The 14,680-nt window shown below is 44.8% G+C and overlaps 2 protein-coding genes across 8 annotated transcripts in view; both read left to right on the forward strand.

The window, feature by feature from the left end:
- Nucleotides 1–6,376, forward strand: part of LOC119336680 (ureide permease 1-like) — an 8,155-nt gene extending 1,779 nt beyond the window's left edge. Inside the window, exons 1-7 of one of the 7 annotated variants that reach the window (XM_037608749.1) lie at nt 3,561–3,796; nt 4,153–4,216; nt 4,314–4,597; nt 4,827–4,965; nt 5,087–5,252; nt 5,411–5,457; nt 5,538–6,376. In XM_037608749.1, the coding sequence (XP_037464646.1) occupies nt 4,355–4,597; nt 4,827–4,965; nt 5,087–5,252; nt 5,411–5,457; nt 5,538–6,190 (1,248 nt within the window). In that variant the 5' untranslated portion in view covers nt 3,561–3,796; nt 4,153–4,216; nt 4,314–4,354 and the 3' untranslated portion in view covers nt 6,191–6,376. The other 6 variants (XM_037608750.1, XM_037608753.1, XM_037608752.1 and 3 more) reach the window with 6 other exon arrangements.
- Nucleotides 6,377–9,122: 2,746 nt separating this feature from the next.
- LOC119339339 (eukaryotic translation initiation factor 5B-like) lies at nt 9,123–14,432 on the forward strand. Its single transcript, XM_037611442.1, has 10 exons — nt 9,123–10,601; nt 10,709–10,809; nt 10,913–11,003; nt 11,097–11,207; nt 11,298–11,363; nt 12,837–12,896; nt 12,972–13,574; nt 13,672–13,815; nt 13,911–14,030; nt 14,156–14,432. Exons 1-10 carry the CDS (start codon nt 9,309–9,311, stop codon nt 14,219–14,221), a joined length of 2,655 nt encoding a protein of 884 aa, XP_037467339.1. The 5' UTR covers nt 9,123–9,308; the 3' UTR covers nt 14,222–14,432.
- The last annotated feature ends 248 nt before the right edge of the window (nt 14,433–14,680 follow it).

Here is a 14,680-nt window from a genome sequence, read left to right on the forward strand (position 1 = left end):
CAGATCTGTCTCCTGAACATATTTCGAGCTGCCTTTCTTCTATTTTTGCTTACTGTTGCCTCTTTCATTTTTTTTTCTTGGCGTATACTATATCTTACAAGTTGAACTGTTCCATCCAAAGCTCTTCTCTAGGCATCTTCACTCTTCAGTGTTGAGGCGGGGTCTAATGTGTAGATAGATTCAGTTTTTTAAGGAACAGTTTGATCGATCTATGTGGTATGTTTTTGAACGATTCGCGTCGATGCCAATGACCCATATGTTGACTTTGCTGGAGTGTTTTTTAAACCAAAATTATCATATCGACTGCTTTTATGTTGATCAAATCATATGATGACTCTACTAGAGTTGCTCTAAGCAATGCCCACCCCAGCAAACAAACCGTTAAGCACTGACGTTCACGACAGAGTGTAAGGAAGCAAATTTTGATATATATTTTTCGCGAGAGAACTTTCATTCAGGCACGTAGACCACCTAGCGATTATTCACTGGAACGAGCCAAAGACCCGCTAACATTCACGACATAGTCCAAGGAAGCAATTTTTGATATATATTTATCTCGAGAAACATCCGATCTGTTCATCAACCGTCAAGATAATACAAATAACATCAAAAGTAAAATTACATCTAGGTCGGTAAACCACCTAGCGACTACTACAATCACTGAAGCGAGCCAAAGAGGTGTCGCCGTCCTCGCCCCTCCCTCATCGGACTAGCACATAGGACAAGCACATTAGAACAACAATCATCGTCGATGAAAAGAAGTGTACATCTAATCTGCAGACACACCAACTAGACGAACCATCGAAGTACATTTCGATTTAACGCGAGCGAATATCAGCCAACTGAAAATCAGGGGAATTGTGAAGAATTTAAGGAGGAGCTAGCCAACAAAACGCAAGCAAGTTCGAGGAACTGGAGCTACTAGCTATCTTCTTCCACAGGTGGCCGCGGCAGAAGTTGGTTGAAGTAAAAGAGGAGACATGTCGAGACGTGCAGACCCGACGAGCAGTCTGAATCAACCATACGCACTGCGTCTCCAAGGTTTGCATAATCCCCGATGGCGACGAGGACCCACTCATAAACGTTATTTTTCAATTGTGGGGGTGCCCCGCTGGTCACACGGGGGCAGGGGTAGGTACGTTGAGCATCTTGATTTGCACCGATCCGTTTCCTTGTCTTCCGGAAACTCTGCACCGATTTACTCCCTTCATCCTAAATTTTTTGTTTTAGATTTGTCTAAATACGGATGTATCAAGTCATATTTTAGTATTAGATACATCCGTATCTAGACAAATCTAAGACAAGAATTTTAGAACGGAGGGAGTAGAAAAGAAGGCTCTTGCTTTAAAAAGAAAAAAAAGAGATTGTCGTCGGTGATCGGCCATGCTGGTTTTGGCAGAACAGTCATGCCTTAGCTTAACTAGAAGAACGCCCGTGCGTTGCAACGGGGCCACATTAACTTTAAGAGTTCAATATTAATCATGTTAAAAATACATTTAATATTCTCATACATATCAAGTGACACTGGCGACCTTTTTTGTCAATTTAGCAACGGGCTCAGTTGCAACGGGCTCTTTATACATATCAGACAACTCGCTACTACTTAAACTACAACTATGGCTACCAACATTTTTTTGTCAATTTAGCTCAGCAATAGTGCCTAGTTAATAGACTGCTTTGCATTCACCCCCTCAGAAGACAGAGAGAACCAACTCAACATGTCAGAAGATTAACAGAAATTTCATTTGTATGGCATGAACGTATAGCAGGAGCACCAACACATAGATCAGCAGAGAGCAGAGCACAGCATGCACACACTCGGGCCATCTATATCATACACACACAACAACGCACACACGCATCACGCTGGCATACACATACAGAAAAGCAGGCACACACGCATCATGCGCATTGGCCGGTGCGACGCACGCAGAGCAAGTACGTACGCACGGAGAGCAAGCTAGCAAGCACGCACGCGTCCAACCCCGCCGCTGCATGCGCTGGCAGAAGGTGAGGTAGCAAGGGAGACTGCACATTGAAGCTGTCCATGCAAGGCTGGAGGTGCTGGGCCGGCGACGGCGGTGTCGGGACGGCGCTTGATTCATTCCCGGTGGCGTGGAGCTTGGGGCGGCAACGCGGCGATAGCTAGTGCTCGGGGATGGGGGTTCGGGGCGGGGGCAGTCGACCCGATGGCTGGCGAAGTTAACGGGCTCGGGCGGCTGGAAATTCGGCGGGTGGCGGCGGCACAGCGCGAGGATGGGACAGGCGGAAAACCTAGCGGGCGTTCAACTACCAATACCCACGCCTTTTTTAGGGGAATTGCTTGTGAAAATAACGTGCGACGACGACTTAGCGAGCGGATCCCCTTAAAAAAGACATAGCGAGCAGATTCCCTTAAAACTGGATGACGTTGATAAATAGTGGTGAATGTTGGCCTAATTTACTATCATCATGCATGAAAACGAATCATCAAGAAAAAGAATACTTCCTATTATTACACTCATAGGAAGCTTCCTAATCTCTGCTACCAAACAGTTTCTGTCCAAACAAGGAAGGAAAGTTATGGACGTGATTCAGAAGGAAACAAACGTTATGAAGATTAATTAATTTAGATTTGATCTTTAGAGATTGATTGTGATTGATTCTTTTAAATAAAGACATTACTAAATAATTTGTGTCAGTATGGAAACGAATCATCAAGAAAAAGAATACTTCCTATTACTACACTCATAGGAAGCTTCCTAATCTCTGCTATCAAACAGTTTCTGCCCAAACAAGGAAGGAAGGTTATGGACGTGATTCGGAAGGAAACAAACGTTATGAAGATTAATTAATTTAGATTTGATCTTTAGAGATTCATTGTGATTGATTCTTTTACATAAAGACATTACTAAATAATTTGCGTCAGTATGGAAAGTTCTGATCCGTTCAGTTTTTTTCGTTGTGTGAGAGGGTGAAGTAAAAATAAACCGATGAAGTGGGGGAGGCGACGAAAAAAATCTACGACGGTTAACCTACGAAAAAAACCGGACGAAAGTGGTGGGACGAAAAAAACCTGGAAGCGAGACTACCAACTGCTCCATTAGGAGTAGAGATTTAACTCCTGTTCCGAATGAACGACCCGTCTAGAGGGCACTACTAGAGCTGCTCTGACTCCCTGGCACCGCCGTGGGTGGTCTGCCGACCGACGACGACGAGCCGGGCTAGCTGCCATCATGCGAGCCTCGATCTACGACTCATCGCCGTAGAGATCCACCGGAGCGAAAGGATGCCGGTCGACACGTCTCCATGCAAGGCCGCCACGTCACAGGGCGCCGCCATGCACCCGCACTGTTTCAGAATTTTATACTCTGCGTGCAAGGCTGAGTCAGCACCGCACACTCTTGGCATTCATATTCACGTGTTGCTGGCGGCCCTTAAACTGAGCTAGCTGTGGCATCTCTTCTCTCCTATGATCCTATCTGCCAGTTGCAGTATTATGTGTAAAGCTTTTTAAGATAAGCAATAATTGAGTACGGTCCTTGTATTGTATTGAATGCACTCATAACTAGCGGCCAAACACACCTTCGTCATGGGTGGGGCCCACGCCAGCGACTCACCATCCGTGAGCAATCTCCATTTTCCTCATCGCATATCCACAGCTCACCTCACTGCTGGACCTTCCAGAGACAACACAAACATTCATAAAAAGAAAAGAATACTCACTGGCGGAATATACTGCATATATATACACACACGCACACTCTGGGGCTCAGTAATCTGCAAGAACGGCTTCATCTTTGATTGGTACTGACTGGTATGTACAATCTGAAAGCTTAAACTCTATCACCGCCGGCTCTGCTCTTTCTCAAGCAATTTTCTTATTCCTTTTTAGTGATTTGCTTGGCTGTTCATTGATTTTCTCTCTTCTGACAAACGAACATGCAAGAACATATTTGCACCTTGTTCTTCTGACAAAGAAATTGCATGTGCACTAGCTGCCTTGTTCGTCTGACAAAAGAACATGCTGCTTAAGCATATTTCCCCCCCTTCTCTCACTCCCAGATCTGTCTCCCAAAGATATCATTTCCATGTTTCTTTGGCGAATATTATGTTGCAAGTTGACATGGGTTTATATATTCTACATGATGGTTGTGGTTTTGCCGAGCACAGACAGACCTATGAATCTTCTTGCGTGTTGACTTGTTGAACTGTCCCATCCAAAGCTCTTCTCTAGGTAGTACCTTAATTTTTCAGTGTTAACTGAGGCTTGGGTCTCATGTGTAGATAGATTCAGTATTTCAAGGAAATCCTTCGTTGTTGTCCTGAATCAGGGTAGCTCCGCCGCTTGCACCGTCATCGTCGCAAAGGTCAGATGTATCTGGTGAAGGACATCGGCGGCGCCATCTGCCTGATGGCGGCGGCCCTGGTGCTCCTGGGCACCTGGCCGGTCGTCCTCGCCGTGCTGGAGCGCCGGGGACGGCTGCCGCAGCACACGTACCTGGACTACTCCATCACCAACTTCTTGGCCGCCGTGCTGATCGCCCTCACATTCGGCCAGATCGGCGGCGACACGCCGGAGACGCCCAATTTCCTCACTCAGCTCGCCCAGCCCCAGGTCAGTTGTCCCTGTCGATATTCTTTCCTGGCATGCATAGAAAGAGAAGGTCAACATGTATGTGAGACTGAATTTCAGGCAACATCTTGGCTTTCAGTTTTTCCGTCTGACCTCAAGTTTTACATATGTGAAGAAGCCACAACTCTTCAGTTGGTACTACATCAGGCTTTTGCTTAGTGTTATATAGTGCAATTGTTCTAACTATCTCTATGTTGGACGAACAATTCAGGACTACTGGCCGTCGATCATGTTTGCGCTGGCGGGCGGCGTGGTGATCACCCTCGGCACCGTGGCCACGCAGTACGGCTGGGCATACGTCGGGCTTTCGGTCACCGAGGTCATGGCCTCAAGTCTCAAGGTTGTCATAGGTAGGTACTACATACACCCACAAATCTGTATAGATACTCTCCAATTCTCCATGGAGATAGATGACTGAAGATTAATTTCCAAAATCTGAAGATTAATAAATTACTGGATTTTCTGTTGCAGGAACGACACTGAACTATTTTCTGGACGGCCGGATCAACAGGGCGGAGGTTCTGTTCCCCGGCGTCGGATGCTTTCTGATTGCAGCCTGCCTAGGCTCACTTGTTCACTCCTCCAATGCTGCTGACAACCAGGAGAAGCTATCAAACTCCAGAAACTACTCTACTGGGTACAGTCTCATCTCTGCTTCCTTCCTTCCTTCCCAAGCATTCATTCAGTTGGTGAAAATAATGAATGGGCTTCTTCCTTATCACCAAAATTTTAGTTTTAGATCTCTGAATATTTTAAGCACTGCATCTGAAGATCACTTTGCTGAATTCTTCACAGGAACACGCCAAAGGAGGATCTCACCCAACACCTCCTTCAAGTAGAAGGTAACAACTTGTTTATCGTTAATCAGATGAAAATGATGATCTACTGGTCTTCTTAATAAGAATCTTTCAATGGAGAACAGAGGAACCAAAGGATTGTGAAGAAGCAAAGCCTGCAGTACCAAATAATAAGGCCGTGGAGAAAGCCTTGGCAGGGACAGCAGATTTCCTCATCGACCTCGAGGACAAGAGATCAATCAAGGTTCTTGGATCCAACACGCTGGTGGGCCTGGCGATCGTGACGTTCGCGGGGGTGTGCTATTCGCTGTTCGCGCCGGCGTTCAACCTGGCGACCAACGACCAGTGGCACACGCTGCGCGACGGAGTGCCGCACCTGGTGGTCTACACTGCCTACTTCTACTTCTGCCTCTCCTCGCTAGTGGTCGGCGTGGCGCTCAACGTCTGGTGCCTCTACCGCCCCATGGCCGGCGTGCCGCGGTCGACGCTCCGGGCGTACGTCGGTGACGGGGAGGGGAGGGGGCTGGCGCTGCTGGCGGGGCTGGTGTCCGGGCTGGGCAACGCGTTCACGTTCATGGCCGGGCAGGCGGCCGGGTACGCGGCGGCGGACTCCGTGCAGGCGCTGCCGCTGGTGAGCACCTTCTGGGGCGTGGTGCTGTTCGGGGAGTACCGGAGGTCGTCGCGGAGGACCTACACGCTGCTGGGGAGCATGCTCTTCATGTTCGTCGTCGCCATGGCCGTGCTCATGGCCTCCTCCGCGCACAGGAAGCCGCTCTGACACGCCCTTGCTCATGCTCATGCATCAATGCATGGCAACCGGGACCTTGCGTAGCAAAGACAGAGAGGCTACAATAGCAAGCTCTTCAACGAGGACGGATGTTGTGTAATTTGGGCCAGTGCCGATGTATGTCACATTTTTTTAAAATAATCCTAATCTATGATCGAAGTTCACCGAAAGTAAAAAGTATCTCAAACATATTTAAAATTACATCGACATTTTGAGAGCATCAAAAGACCACTACCACCGCCTGAACAAGCCACTGTCGCCGCTCTCCTACCAAAACCAGCTTGACCTTGATGACAGCCGGAAAATTTTTGTGCGCGTCTCCCTAAGGACCGACGCTCTTGAGCCATAGCCATCGTCATTCAAGGGCCATAGTCTTCGTCATTGAATTCTTAAATAGATCTGAAGCACCTGAAACCACGAGAAATCCTAACCTCGCCTCCCCAAGGAGACGGGAGGAATCTACACCGGAGCTCCGTTGACTATGTCTAAATGAAGATGTATGTCTAGTAAGCGATTTACCTTATTTTAGTTTCGGTCACAAACTTTGTTGTTGGTGCATATATTAGAAAATCCCTCGTAAGCAATTTTGAGAGACCAATGAAAATAAGTTAATTTATTTGTTAGAAATGAAATTGTATCGGTCAACATATTGCGTCATTTAGAGAAGTCGATAGTCACAATTTATTACAACCCAAGTTTTCTGCATTGTTTTACTTATAGTTTATTTTTACATGGATAGCTTTGTTTGTTTCATATTTGGCTTTCATTTGGTCTTAAACGAGACATGCATATCCTAACTATTTTTGTTTCAGAATTCTAAAGCCAAGGTTTCTTTAGAAAAACAGTATAATACCTTGTCCAATGACGTTAGAAAAAGAATGTAAAATATGAACCATTTATGTGCTTAGTTTCAAAGACGCTCTCACAACTAGATCGACTAAAGAATGACATGTATAGCTTTGATTTGAGCAGATCATATCCGTTATATATTTTTGAAGAATAATTATATTAGAATTCTTGATAACCATGTCAAGCCGTCAATTCAAGGACGAATGTAATGTAGGTTGGATGATTCGTCTGCATATAATTTGTGAGGGCCGCGATATGTTTCGTGAAATAGTTAAATTGACCATTGATAAAGGTTGACTAAAACTTGTTGAAACACCAATGGTTGAGTGGTCTTTTCCTATTGGTCCTGATGGCAAAAGGGTTTTGCATTGGCTGCTTCAAGCCGATTTCATTTAAAGATGAGAAGGTAAAAATTATGGGCGATGTGATCAATCTTTCAATGAGGGCAAGAATTCTATCAAAGTTACAATGAAGACGTGAAGCACAGGGGCAGTAAGAAAACCCAAAGATCGATGCAAACAAAAGCAAAAGAAACAAAGGCTAAACTAAGCACAAGCGCAAAAAATCCAAATTAAATTTCTCACAGTTTAGATAAATCTCAAAAGAAGAGTGAAGAGAAAAATGCTTATCTGCAAAATAATGCAAAGAAGTCAAGATCACCCCCTAGGCACAAGTTTGAAGACCTGCATTGGCAGAGGGATAATTTTTCATCTTCATATCCTCCTTTTGGGCCATCAATGCGAATGTCTACCTCCATATGGTAATTTTCTATATCCATCATGGGACAGTCATGAATTAAAGGACATATTTTTCATCTTATTTTAGACTATCTCTCTAAAATTATGTAGCTCCAAGAGGATAAAATTTGATGAAAAATCATATGCTAAAGACCGTTTCAATCATAAGGGAACGATCTGGAACTCAAGAGAGAAGAAATAGGTGTTCAAGCAAGTTTACCGTGTTAAAAAGATGATCATAAATGTGCTACTTCAAATCTGATGTAAAATGAAAAAAAAGCTAATTAAGATATGACCATTAGCTACTAAAGGCAAAGAGATGATACAACCAACCGTTGAAAATCAAAGTGCCAAATCTAAGAAAAGCGAGTTAAGAGAATAGAATTTGTCATTGCTTGAAAAAGAATCATGGACGAGGCGTCCACTCGGATTATCGTATTGAAAAAAGAATAAATTGCAAAAGCTTAGTGCACAATAACATGAAAAATAGAACATGGCATGGGCTCCCAATGGGAGTGGTCAAAATAAGAATGATGTTCAAGCTTGTGTTACAAGAAGTGCAGTAAAAATGAAGAATGTAGCTAATAAGCAATTAAGCCAAAGCTTTGCATTTGCCCATCAAGATCATTGGTTTGCACATCATCCATATTCTCCAATCATGTTATTGATGCATATGCCATGGGACTCATCCCCAGATATAATCGATTACCATCCATGACCTTATTTTGATCCATGGATGTAATATAATTTCTTACGTTATGAAGGGGTGTTAGCAGATCACTATTATTTGATTAGCGATTTTTTTTCTGAATCCAAAGGATCACAATGTTTTAACTATTATTTCGTTCATTTCTCACATGTTTTGGTGGATAGAGTTTACATGATCCTAAAAAGGCAATGACTGATATATACTTATCACAATAATAAGCATATCAAATGGCTGATGGAGTGTTGACATCACGCCAAAAGTTTACGCGAAGGAAAACTTTCCCTAAACCAAAGGTTTCTTTTTTTTTAGGAAAGAAAAGACACAACAAGGCTAGCTAGGTGAACACGTGCTAGATAAGAAAATTCGACCTAGAGTCCTAGACCCAAACGAACCAAACGGTTTTTGTTGCAGAATTTGTTTCCGTAATTTGCAGACTTCGGTTCAAATTCAAACTCAAACATGTTTGCCCGCAAAAGAACAACTGGAATTTGCAAACGTGTCCGCGACGTATCCCCGCGCGCGTGTCCGCAGGAGCCTTTGCCGGCCACGGTCTCTGCAACCGGGGCCCCCATATATCTAGACACGCACGCCACGCGAACACCTTCCCATCAAAGCCACCCCGTCCCCGTGCCCCAGGTATTCCTCAGCCCTCGTCGCCCTCCGCCGCCGCCGCCGCCGCCGCGATCCGATCTCCCGGCTCCCGTACGACGCTAGGGTTTCCGCCGCCGCCGACGCCGCCGCGGGTGTCTTCTCCGCCGTATGAGCAGCAGCCCCGCCAACCTGGACCGCCGGCACCGTCACCGATCGTACCCCCATGTCGTCGAGGAAGACCGCGGGCCCGTCCCGCGCCACCGCCGCCGGCGCGAAGAAGGTGGCTAGCGGCCCCGGGGGTATGAGCCTCCGGGCGCTGCGGGAGGGGCTTGCCCGTCAGAAGGAGGAGGAGGAGCGCAGGGCGCGGGAGCAGGAGCTGCAGGCGCAGGCGGAGGAGGCCAGGAGGCGGCGGGATGAGGAGGAGGAGGAGGAGAGGAGGAAGCTGAGGGAGCAGGAGCTGAAGCGGAGGGAGGAGGATAGGCAACGGAGGCGGCTGGAGGAGCGGAAGCGGGAGGAGGGCCGCCGCGCGGAGGAGGCGCGCAGGCGGCTCGGCATCACCTCCGCCGTTGTTGAGGGCGGCGGTGCTGTTGGTGTCGACGATGGCCCGAAGAAGCGGCCGGTGTATCAATCCAGGAGACCTACATTGAAGCCCAAGACTGTCGAATCTGAAGCCGATGGGGGAGGAGGCCAGGGCTTGAGCAGTGTTTCGCAAGAAGAGGAAAACAGCGCCACCATCAATGAGGCACTCAAATTGGGGGAGGGATCAAGCAATGGATCGTTGGAAGAGGACAGAGCAGCAATCGGCGATGAGGATGAGGATGAGGATGATGAGGATGCTTGGGATTGCAAGAGCCTGGATGAATTTGATGTCATGTCTGCTGCTGGCAATTCTCACTCTTCTGAAGAAGAGGAAACCAAAGGGAAGCATGTGGCCTCCGCTGCTCCGGTCGTTAATGCAGCCAATGATGCAGGCAATGAGATTGTGGAGGATATCTTCGACGCTCAGGATGTGGATGGAGATGAAAAGGAGCTTCGAGCACCGATATGCTGCATCCTTGGGCACGTGGATGCCGGAAAGACGAAGCTCCTGGATTGCATCCGGGGCACCCATGTGCAGGAGCGGGAGGCCGGGGGCATCACACAGCAGATTGGCGCCACCTACATACCGGCTGAAAACATCAGGGACAGGACGAGTTTAAAAGCTGAAACCGCCATCAAAGTTCCTGGTTTGCTCGTGATTGACACCCCTGGCCATGAGTCCTTTAGTAAAATGCGTTCAAGGGGATTGAGTATGTGTGACATCGCCGTGGTTGTAGTCGATATTACGCAGGGGCTTGAGAAGCAGACGATTGAATCCCTTCATCTTTTGAGACGGCACAATGTGAGCTTCATTGTCACCTTGAACAAGGTTGATCGCCTCTATGGGTGGAAGGAATGTACCAATGCACCAATAGTTGAGGCACTCAAGAAGCAATCTGACGACGTCAAAAGTGAATATAAATGGAGGTTAACTAAGGTATTTTCCCGTGAGTTCTGTGCATTTCTTTGGTATAATGCCAAATTTGCATCGAATTACAGATGGTTTCTTTGAAATTTTCTGATGATTTGATTTTTTGTAAACAGGTTGTAACAGAGTTTAAGGAAAATGGCTTCAACACTGCACCATACTATGAAAATAATAAGAAGAAAAAAGTGGTTAACATTGTCCCGACCAGTGCAGAAAGGTGTGGCAGCTATATACTTTGTTGCTTATGTTCTAAGTTTCAGTTTCTCATGTGTTATCTGCAATTTTAGCCTCTGACCAACTTTTACTGTAATATCCTCCAGCGGTGAAGGTGTCCCAGATCTTCTACTGCTACTGGTGCGGTGGCTGCCTGGCATAATTACAGATAAGCTGGCCTATGACGATACAGTAGAGGTTCGTTCGTAATCCATCACTCTCTCTAATGAAGTTAGTCATTAACCTAATGTATTCTTAATGTGACATTCTTCTCCACATATGTTTGTTCAGTGTACAGTACTAGAAGTCAATGAACATAAAGATTTAGGAACTACTGTTGACGTAGTACTGATTAATGGTGTGCTGCACCAAGGGGATCAAGTAATTGTTTGCACTAAACAGGTATATAAGTTTCTGAAATCTGAGATTTACATGTTACCTTGAATGTTTCCTCAACGATTTCATTTCTCACCTTAACCTTTCCATCTTTAGGGGCCTGTTACAACCATTATTAGAGACTTGTTGACCCCTCATCCAATGAAAGAACTCAAAGCTAAGGTGAGTCCACACTTTTTTTCGTCTGTGCATTCATATTTTTCTTGTTAGTTTTTTGGTGATAGATAGGCAGATTTATGCAATGCTTTAAACGTTTTAACTTGAATGGAAGGCTTTGGTATTTATGGCAAGAACATTTTGATTTGCTAGAGATGCATTTCCGTTCTTAATGGGATAACATTATAATTCCTACTTTCCCCACTATTCCTGAGTTTTTAAAATCCTGCGATGGCCCTGAAATATGCAGAAGTTAAGGAGTACTAGAACTTGTGGGGAAATGCTGTTAATTAGTACCTTAATTAACAGATTCAGGACTCAAGATTACCTAAAATGCAGATAGGCGTTAGTTTTGCTATCCTGTCCCAATTCCTCATTTCTGCTCCCTCCAGTCTTATGCAGTGGGTATATTTTGACTGTCAAAACTCCTGCTTTGAGCATAAATTTATTTTAGATTATTTTGATAATGCCCATAAAACCACATCCATAAGAAAGTAATTTTGAAAACGAATCTAATGATACCAATTTTATTACCTATATATTATTGAAGTAATGGTTGGTCAAAGCATGAATTTTAGCAGTCAAAATATACCACTCCCAAATCCATATAATAAGATGGCAAAGGTGCCTCTTATTTATTTGCCTGCAGTTCTGTCCCAAATCCTCACTCCTTGTTTGCAAAGGTCCCTCTTATTTTAGTTGTCATGCATAAACCTGGACTCTTTATACCATTTGTAGCCATCAGATTTTACACTGGAATGAAGTGTACATGTGTGACTGATGGATATAATTGGGGAATTGTGCCCATATTCTATTATTAGGGATTACATTTGAAAGATCTATGACTATACCAATGAGGACTTGGGATAAACCCTTGATTGAACATCACATATTTGCTAATGCGTATTTAGATGTCTTTTGATCAGATGGTTGTTCATCGCATATGTTATTACAATTTCTTAAGTTCCCCACCGCATCTAATCATAATATTTTCTAAAATTTGAAGAACCGTAAACAATTTGCTTCTGACAACCAAGATATATTTTTGATTGCTCACAACTGGTCCCTTTAATATTCTGAATTGGTCTTGTGCTATCTTGCTGGGACCATAATTATCACGTTTCATTCGAGTATTCTCTTGTCCAGAACACTGTTGTATGCCCTACCCTACATAGGCTACATTGGAGCATAAACATTTGAAGTTGTAACCCAAGATGAATTTTGGGTTGAATTTACCAAGTCTTGTTTGCTGGCATATTTAGTCCTCCCTCTGTAAACTAATATGAGACGTTTTACTACGTCTTATGTTAGCTTACAGAGGGAGTAGTTTCCTTAAAGTTCATGGAGCCTGTGTACTCTGTTTTAGATTTTGATTTTTGACTGGGACATGGCAAACTCAATACTAATAGAATTTCTGAGACCAATTTCACAATAATTTCAGATGTTGTACCTAATGTATCATCATTTCTGTTCTTCCAGGGTGCATATAAGCATCACAAGGAGGTCAGAGCTGCGCAGGGGGTAAAAATTGTGGCACGGGTAAGTTTTATTTCCATTGTCATGAGTTATGGAATCCATTGTCAAACAACTCATTGCTCAATTTTGTTTCTTCAGGGACTTCAATATACAATGGCTGGCACTTCCCTCATTGTAGTGAAGCCAGGGGATGATTTGCGACAAGCTGAAGCAGCTGCAATGCAAGAGATTGATATGGCCATTAGCACGACAGATGAGAACGAGAAGGGAACAACAACTCAAGAAGTTAGTAGTATCGTGACTTCCAAGGAGGGCATCTATGTGCAAGCTTCTAGTGTTGGAACCTTGGAAGCTATCATTGCGCACTTGAAGAGCAGTAGTGTGGACATTCCTGTTTATGCTTGGAACTTAGGACCCGTCTACAAGCAGGATGTCATGAAGGCAAGTGCCATGCTGAAGCGGAAAGAAGAGTATGCGGTCATCTTGGCCTTTGACGTCAAAGTGATGCCTGAGGCTAGTGCCCTTGCAGCTGAATCAGGGTTGAAGATTATTACTGCTGATACGGTATATAGGCTCGTCAACATCTATACTGAGCACATTAAGGGATTGAAGGAAGCGAAGAAAATGCAATTTGCAGCTGAGGCAGTTTTCCCATGCACCCTGAAGATTCTGCCAAACCGTGTCTACCATAGCAAGGATCCAATTGTTTGCGACGTTGAAGTTGTGGAAGGTGTCGTCAAGGTACATCTTTTACTTGGTGTTGTCAAGTGTATCATCGATTCAAAATGATTTGATCTTATTGCTGACGTTAGTAATTGGTGTCTTGACTGTGTTTCAGGTGGGAACCCCGATATGTGTCTTCACCCAGAGCAAGGATAAAAGCAAGAATATAATAGTTCATAGCCTCGGAAGGATCTCCTCCATGCAAACATCCAATGGCAATCAGATTTTCTCGGCCAGGAATGGAGTTGTGGCCATAAAGGTACGTGTTAGCGCATACATAAGCATGATTGTAGTTGTGACAATTGCAAATTGAAAGTTGAAAAAGCTTATAACAGTTGTCATCACCTCTGCCAGATAAGCGGTGACAGCCCTCAGGAGAAATCCCGGTCTTATGGGCGCCATTTTGATTCTAGCAATGAGCTGGTCAGCGAGATCTCGAGGAGATCCATTGATGTACTCAAAGAGTGCTTTCGGGTAAGGACGCTCACCATGCCACCATGGTTCATTATAGCCGAAAGCGCTTGGAGATTTTTATTTTACCTAGTTTTTTTTACTCCTTTTTATAGGCTCTCTAACACTTCCGAATGCACTTTTTACAGGATGAAATGAGCGCTGAAAATTGGCAGCTTATCACCAGGTTGAAGACGCAATTCAAGATAGCCTGAAGCGCCGGGAATTTTTTACTTTACCATAGTTTCTTTTCTCCTTTTTTTCCCTTTCTGCTCTGTGCCTCAAGACACTTGAACTATGTGGGCTTATCGCTTATGTATTGGTTTTTCGGGTCGGAATGATGAAAGTCTTGAACACATATTTACCTATATCTGTAATTTTGCAAAGCTGAGAATGTTGAACCTGGAGATGCTTTGGATTGCTTCATTCAATTGTTTGTTGTGTTCAGTTGACGCCGTACTGTGACTTCGATAGAGGGAAATCTGCAATTACTATGAACATCAAACCGTGTCCACGTCGGATTAACAATTGTTCGACGCTGGCGACGAGGCCTTGTGATCCGGTCGTCACCAATGTACACTGCGAGCAGGCAACCATGGAGCACGTCGTTGCTCCTCAGCCATGCTGTGCCTTTGGCCACGCCGCTGCGCTGGTACCGCCTGCCATGTTTCTCT

Source organism: Triticum dicoccoides, chromosome 7B (assembly GCF_002162155.2).
Source record: "Triticum dicoccoides isolate Atlit2015 ecotype Zavitan chromosome 7B, WEW_v2.0, whole genome shotgun sequence".
Taxonomy (NCBI): domain Eukaryota; kingdom Viridiplantae; phylum Streptophyta; class Magnoliopsida; order Poales; family Poaceae; genus Triticum; species Triticum dicoccoides.

Coding starts and splice junctions, on each gene's coding strand:
- LOC119339339 (XM_037611442.1), top strand. CDS start 9,309: ATGTCGTCGAGGAAGACCGCGGGCCCGTCCCGCGCCACCGCCGCCGGC. Junction 11,364..12,836: donor TGAAAGAACTCAAAGCTAAG/GTGAGTCCACAC, acceptor CTGTTCTTCCAG/GGTGCATATAAGCATCACAA. Junction 12,897..12,971: donor GGGTAAAAATTGTGGCACGG/GTAAGTTTTATT, acceptor TTGTTTCTTCAG/GGACTTCAATATACAATGGC.